We start from the raw sequence: 6,835 nt of genomic DNA, 5'->3' as shown, positions 1-6,835 counted from the left end.
GATCACCACATATACGTTTTCCACAGAAGCAGCTATGATGTTGAATATGCCCAGGAAAAACATGCCTCCAATGTACATATAATGGTGTCCCACTATGTCACCAACTCTGCCAGAAATGATGATGAAACTGGCATAACAGAGTGAGTAGGCTGATAGGGTCCAGCTTGCTACTGGATACGGCACATCATATTTCTGTTGGATCTGCATCAGCGTGGTAGTCACTACCGATACGTTGATGTTGTCCAACCATTGGGAGGCAGATATTATGGCAAAGACAAATATCGGGTGACTTATGTAAGGTTTGACGGCTGCTCTGAGAGCAAAAAATGGAGCTAGCACGGCTGAAGACATTTCCTTGTATGCAGTGTTCTTCAAAGCATACTCTACTAAAATTCTTATAATTCTCTATGATGCCTTGTATTTATACCAATGACAAATGGAAGTGATTTCTGATTCGATTTATAAGCAAAGCCCGGTAAAATTGAACTCCGTCTGGCATTGATGAGAATCCTTCGTGGATAGAGCTGCAGGTGAATATGCATGCGCGGGGTTTGGAACCGCCCAAGTGATAAACCAAAAACCACAAAACAAATACAATATAATTGGAATTATAGCGAGGTTCTTCATTTGTATTTACAGTTTAAGGTTTAAATGACGTGTTCAGTTTATTAACTGTTGTCTGTAAAAAAAGGGGATTACTAATTATGCAAGCCTGCAAGTCCGTTTCTTTAATTTTATCGGATGGTAGAATGCGGACCACCATTGCTTGTTTTTTTAGCCTTAAGGTTAAGATCATGGTTAGGTATAGGAGCACCACTCAGTCGAATACAGTCAATTCAAAAGAACATCCGCTCTTTTAAGATGGGCTCGGACGAGCCAATGTAAAATCTAGAGAGAAAGATCACCGTGCTCCACAAAGTTACCTGAAGACTTGAGGCCTTGGTCATATATGAACATTACCCCTACCGAGGGAGGATACCAAAAATTTGAGAAAATTATGCTAAGGGACAGGATGTCACATATACAAGAGAATTGTAGAAGTAAATATGATTAGGAAACTTGAAAATTCAGTCAATTACACATGGAAAAAGAGGTAATCCATGGCGCACAAGAGGGTTCTCCAGATTCTGACGCAGGTTTATACAGAAAAGCTTTGCCATGTGGTGTGGATGAGAATTCTTGTCTGACTTTGGTGGGAGTGCCTTGTGATGAAGAGCAGTAATTATTGACGTAACAGCTCTCGAATCCAATTCCTGGGACCTATCAAATCCAGAGAGGTCCTGTGAAATTACTGGGTTTCAAATTTGAACTTTCAATGTTTTCAATTTCTTAAATGACTTTATGCGACACAACTATACTCATACATTTTCTCACCTTACCTAGTAACCACATTTGGCTCCTCTTCGATCTCAACCTCGATCCTTGGTCTTCTTCTCTTAACCTCCTTAGAGCTCTTCGATCTTTTGCGACCCTTTGAATTGTCATCAGAGCTATCATCGGATTCAGAATCAGACTCTTCTTCACTTGAATTGCCTTCGCTATCATCCAACCATCTCTCAAGATCCTCCATGTCAACCAAATCGTCATCACCATCATCCTCCACGTACTCCACCTCACCCTCGTCAGACTCCTCTTCCTCCTCCTCATCCCAATCCTCTTCTTCTTCATCCTCGGATTCGTCTTCCTCGCCCACCTTGCCCAGAACTTTCTTCCAGATCTTCTCATCAACGTTCAATGGTTTGTCACCATACGCTCCCGACTTGAGTCTCTCAAGCAACTCCTTTTCGATTGCTTTTTCGATACGTGCTGCTGCAAGGGCCTTTCTTTCTCTAGTTTCCTCTCTTCTCTTCACTTTCGGCGCCACTCCCACGTAATGCCTCTCGTCTTCGCGTAGGGCCAGCCTTCTCTCTGTAATGGCCACTTGTGTCAATCTGGTCAACCTCTGCTTGCACTTGTGAATTAAAAACTTGTTCCAGTACAAAAGATGTTGATCCACTTGCTCCAGGGCCTTGTTATAATTTCTGCTCAGCTTGATACGCTCCCATAATCTGTTGGGCATATGTGCTCTCTCCGCCGTCTTCATGTACAGATAGAGCTTTCCCCCAATGTTTTTCACAGTAGCATATCTTGCATTGGCAAGCGGACACGATTGTCTGTTGCACAGACCACTCACATTGTACTCATTCCGACAGAAGTTTTGGTCTTTTGTGGTCTTGATCTTGAAAGCACAGAACTGCTGGTTGATCACCTGCCAAATCACCTATGGGTGTGTTAGTTGTCAGTCCTGAGACAGTCAGGGAGAGAAGCAGTTTCGCTGCTTACAAAGCCTCAAACAGTTCCGTAATGTAACTTACCTCGTCCGACATGGTTCTTCAATGTTGATAGCTAGGTGTGGTTCTGACGAAAAGCGTTACCAAGCTCCTCTCTATTGAAGTTTGAAATTTTTTTGGAATTTTTTTTTTCAGAATCATATCTGATGTGCGCACTACCCAGATGGCCATCGGGAAGAAAGGTGATTGTAAGCTGGGAAGATGCCGTATTTAGCAGGGAAATCAGTTGAAAAGGTGCAAGAAAATTGACAAGTCGGAGGTCATTTAAGCATAGTAAACTATTTGGGGTCCAAAAATACCATGCTATGATACTAAACTTTGCAACTAATTTCACCGTTCTCGCAATCAGCCTCACCACTTTTAGCTCCGCCCGAAACGCGTGCGGGAAGCTATTTGGAAAACACACTACCAAACACACGCACTATTTCGTGGCCTCAGTTCATGTAACGTTAACTCTTTGTCTCGCTACCATTACAAGTCGGTCTTTGGAACTTTGAATTGCGCAAAAGGCATTAATTCAAATTCTCATGGCTAACAATCACCCACGTGATGATCCGTTTGCGGATTCCGACGAAGATATCCTGTTTGATCTAGGGCCTTCTGACACGAGGCACAGTAGGACCGGGTATCAGCAAAATGTCGCCGGTGGGTATTCACCTTATGACGGACGTGTTGTCATTAACAGTGCATATGATGCTGCTGATCCATTTTTTGGTACGAATGAGCATTTGCCGAATCTAAGCGGCCATCCAGTTGAAGATCCGTTCTACGATCCAGATGATAATTCGATCGTTCCAGATATAACTGATACACAAAACGGTTCGTCTTATCCGGCAGAAAACAAGCCTCAAGGATTGCGCAATATCTACAACAATATGAAGTCGAAATTGACGATGGGCGATTACAGACCGCCTACCGCTTCAGCAGACGAAGAGCTCTACCAGGATTCCAGGCCCCCACCAGATCGCGATCTCAGCGAGGACTTCAAGAACATGTTCGATATACGCAGAATAGTAAAGAAAATACTAAGAAAGCCGCAAGATGATGCTTCTCAAGGACCAAGAATTATTCATCTTAACGATGCTGCGTCGAATAATGCTTTTGGATACATGGATAACCACATCAGTACCACCAAATATAACGCTGCAACGTTTGTGCCGAAGTTTTTGTTTGAACAATTCTCCAAATACGCGAATTTGTTTTTCCTTTTCACGTCTATAATCCAGCAAGTTCCAAATGTTTCGCCTACCAATCGCTATACCACGATAGGTACTCTGGCGATTGTACTGCTGGTTTCTGCCCTCAAAGAAATCACCGAGGACTTCAAAAGAATGAGTGCGGATAACGAGTTGAACAGAGCAAAAGTGGAGGTTTTGGAGGCAGAAACTGGGAATTTCGTCCACAAAAAGTGGATCAAGGTGTTTGTGGGTGACATTGTTCGTGTCAGGAATGGCGACCCATTTCCTGCAGATTTGATTTTGTTGAACTCTTCAGAGCCTGAAGGAATATGCTATGTGGAAACTGCCAATCTGGATGGTGAGACCAATCTGAAGATCAAGCAATCGAAGACAGATACGGTGAGCTTGGTGGATTCGCGTGACCTAGCCAGGCTAAACGGAAAAATCAAATGCGAGCCTCCAAACAGTTCCCTCTATACTTTCGAAGGAACCTTGTTCTTCAACAATCAGGAAGTGGCTCTCTCTCCAGACCAATTACTTCCAAGAGGTGCCAGTCTGCGAAACACGGGTTGGGTGCACGGTATTGTAATATTCACAGGCCACGAGACAAAACTCATGAGAAACGCTACTGCCGCCCCCATCAAGAGAACTGATGTTGAACGAGTCATCAATTTGCAAATTATTGCGCTTTTTGGTATCCTTATTACGCTCTCTGTGGTCTCCTCCTTTGGTGATTTGATCACTATGATTTCCAACGCCAAGAACATGAAGTACCTTTATTTGGAGGGAACCAACAAACTATCCAAGTTTTTCTTGGACTTGCTGACCTATTGGATCTTATTCTCTAACCTGGTACCAATTTCGTTGTTTGTTACAGTTGAAATCATCAAGTACTACCAGGCATGGATGATTGCCTCTGACGTTGACATGTACTATGAGCCTACTGATACCCCCACTGTGTGCCGCACCTCGTCACTCGTGGAGGAACTGGGACAGATTGAGTACGTATTCAGTGATAAGACGGGAACCCTAACCAGAAACATCATGGAGTACAAAACATGTTCCATTGCTGGAAAATGTTACATCGAGGAGATCCCTGAGGATAGCAGGGCTGAAATCGTGGATGGTGTCGAGACTGGATATCATAGTTTTGCAGATTTGAAAGCTGAACTAGCCACTGGTAGTTCGGATGCAAAGATAATCAACGAGTTCTTCACACTTTTGGCTACTTGTCACACAGTCATTCCAGAAGTGTTGGAGACTGGTGAGACCAGATACCAAGCTGCTTCTCCAGACGAAGGAGCCCTAGTGGATGGTGCCGCTTCATTAGGTTACAAATTCACCATCAGGAAACCAACAGGAGTGTTCATTGAGGTGGACGGAGAGGAACAGTGGTACGAATTGCTCAATATCTGCGAGTTCAACTCCACGCGTAAAAGAATGTCTGGACTTTTCCGTTGTCCCGATGGGACTATCAAGTTATACACCAAGGGTGCAGATACAGTGATTTTGGAGAGACTGCAAGACGAAAATCCGTTTGTGGACGTTACTTTGAAGCACATGGAAGAGTTTGCTGCTGAAGGACTGAGAACTTTGTGTATCGCAACCAGAATCATACCCGAGAAGGAGTATCAGGAATGGAACAAGATTTTTCAGAAGGCCTCAACCACCTTGGTTGATAGATCGCAAGCATTGGATGATGCTGCTGAGCTCATCGAGAAAGATCTTTTTCTACTTGGTGCCACTGCGATTGAGGACAAACTACAAGATGGTGTTCCTGAAACTATCCACACACTGCAAACAGCAGGAATTAGGGTCTGGGTTTTAACTGGTGACCGCCAAGAGACCGCAATCAACATCGGTATGAGTTGCAGACTTTTGAGTGAAGATATGAACCTGCTGATTGTCAACGAAGACAACAAGGAGGATACGAGGCAGAACCTCACGGAGAAATGCGAAGCCTTGAGAGAAAATGATCTTTCGCAGGAGGATATGGAGTCCCTTGCTCTGGTCATTGATGGAAAGTCGCTGGGATTTGCTCTGGAGAGTGATCTGGAAGATATGTTTTTGGAGATCGGTTTGCTCTGTAAAGCAGTAATCTGCTGCAGAGTTTCTCCATTGCAAAAGGCATTGGTTGTAAAACTGGTGAAGAGAAAGAAGAAGGCTCTGTTGCTTGCAATCGGGGATGGTGCCAACGATGTTAGCATGATTCAGGCGGCCCATGTGGGCGTAGGAATTAGTGGTATGGAAGGAATGCAAGCTGCAAGAAGTGCGGACTTTGCTATTGGTCAATTTAGGTTTCTGGAGAAACTGTTACTGGTGCATGGATCCTGGTCATATCGAAGAATTAGTCTGGCAATCCTGTACTCGTTTTACAAGAATATTGCCCTCTATATGACTCAGTTCTGGTATGTGTTCTCTAACGGATTCAGCGGCCAATCGATAATGGAATCATGGACTTTGACGTTCTACAATGTGATTTTCACCGTTCTACCCCCTTTTGTGATTGGAGTGTTTGATCAATATGTTTCAGCCCAGATGCTCACCAGATACCCTCAGATGTACAAGGCTGGTCAAAGAAGAGAATTCTTCAACGTTGAAACTTTCTGGAGTTGGGCCATCAATGGTTTCTACCATAGTGCCATTTTATACTTGGGTGCCATCAACATCTACAAATACGGCAACCAACTCCACGACGGCCACATAGTTGATCATTGGTCATTTGGTGTCGCGCTTTATTCAGCCTGTATGTTTACTGCCCTGGGTAAAGCAGCACTAGTTTCGAGTGTTTGGACGAAATTCACGTTAATTGCGATTCCAGGGTCTATTTTGCTGTGGCTGTGTCTGTACCCACCGTATGCCTACATCGCACCCAAGGTCAATGTCTCCAAGGAACTGCTCGGAACGGTCCCAGTGGTGTACAACTCCATGAACTTTTGGTTCATGATCTTTATTCTGCCGGTTCTGTGTCTTTCAAGAGACTTTTTGTGGAAATACTACAGGAGAATGTATCGTCCAGAGACTTACCATGTCGTTCAAGAGCTCCAGAAAGCAAAATACCAGGAGACTGGACCACGCTCCGAGTCTTTCCGCAATTCGCTTAAGCGACTCAGACAATCTGTCAGAATGAGAAAGAGAACTGGTTTCGCATTTGATCAAGGTGGAACGGACCAGGATAGGTTGATGAAGCTGTTTGATACTACCAAGAAGAGAGATGATGGATTTGTCAGGGCGCAGGTAAATGAGTCCTTCCTTTGAATACAGAAAAAAAGAGAAACGGTAGAAATACTAAGTATTATATGTTCATGAACTAAAATGTTTCATAAC

At 43.9% G+C, this 6,835-nt stretch overlaps 2 protein-coding genes across 2 annotated transcripts, besides 2 other annotated features; one reads left to right on the top strand and one right to left on the bottom strand.

Moving 5' to 3' along the window:
- Positions 1 to 1,375: 1,375 nt before the first annotated feature.
- On the bottom strand, positions 1,376 to 2,083 carry KUCA_T00005908001 (uncharacterized protein; the record flags this gene model as incomplete). The annotated part of the gene is made up of 1 exon (XM_022603797.1): positions 1,376 to 2,083. The coding sequence occupies one exon, from the start codon at positions 2,081 to 2,083 to the stop codon at positions 1,376 to 1,378; it is 708 nt and encodes a 235-aa protein (XP_022461895.1).
- Positions 2,084 to 2,169: 86 nt separating this feature from the next.
- Positions 2,170 to 2,202: a sequence feature (Short protein (KUCA_T00005907001, CDK29913.1) was converted to a misc_feature.).
- Positions 2,203 to 2,354: 152 nt separating this feature from the next.
- Positions 2,355 to 2,366: a sequence feature (Short protein (KUCA_T00005907001, CDK29913.1) was converted to a misc_feature.).
- Positions 2,367 to 2,857: 491 nt separating this feature from the next.
- On the top strand, positions 2,858 to 6,766 carry KUCA_T00005906001 (uncharacterized protein; the record flags this gene model as incomplete). The annotated part of the gene is made up of 1 exon (XM_022603785.1): positions 2,858 to 6,766. The coding sequence occupies one exon, from the start codon at positions 2,858 to 2,860 to the stop codon at positions 6,764 to 6,766; it is 3,909 nt and encodes a 1,302-aa protein (XP_022461894.1).
- Between the last annotated feature and the right edge of the window lie 69 nt (positions 6,767 to 6,835).

Source organism: Kuraishia capsulata, genomic scaffold (genome assembly GCF_000576695.1).
Source record: "Kuraishia capsulata CBS 1993 genomic scaffold, Kuraishia_capsulata_scaffold_7, whole genome shotgun sequence".
NCBI classification, from domain to species: Eukaryota; Fungi; Ascomycota; class Pichiomycetes; order Pichiales; family Pichiaceae; genus Kuraishia; species Kuraishia capsulata.
Note: the sequence above shows the minus strand (reverse complement) of the source record. Positions and strands in the feature narration are given on the sequence as shown.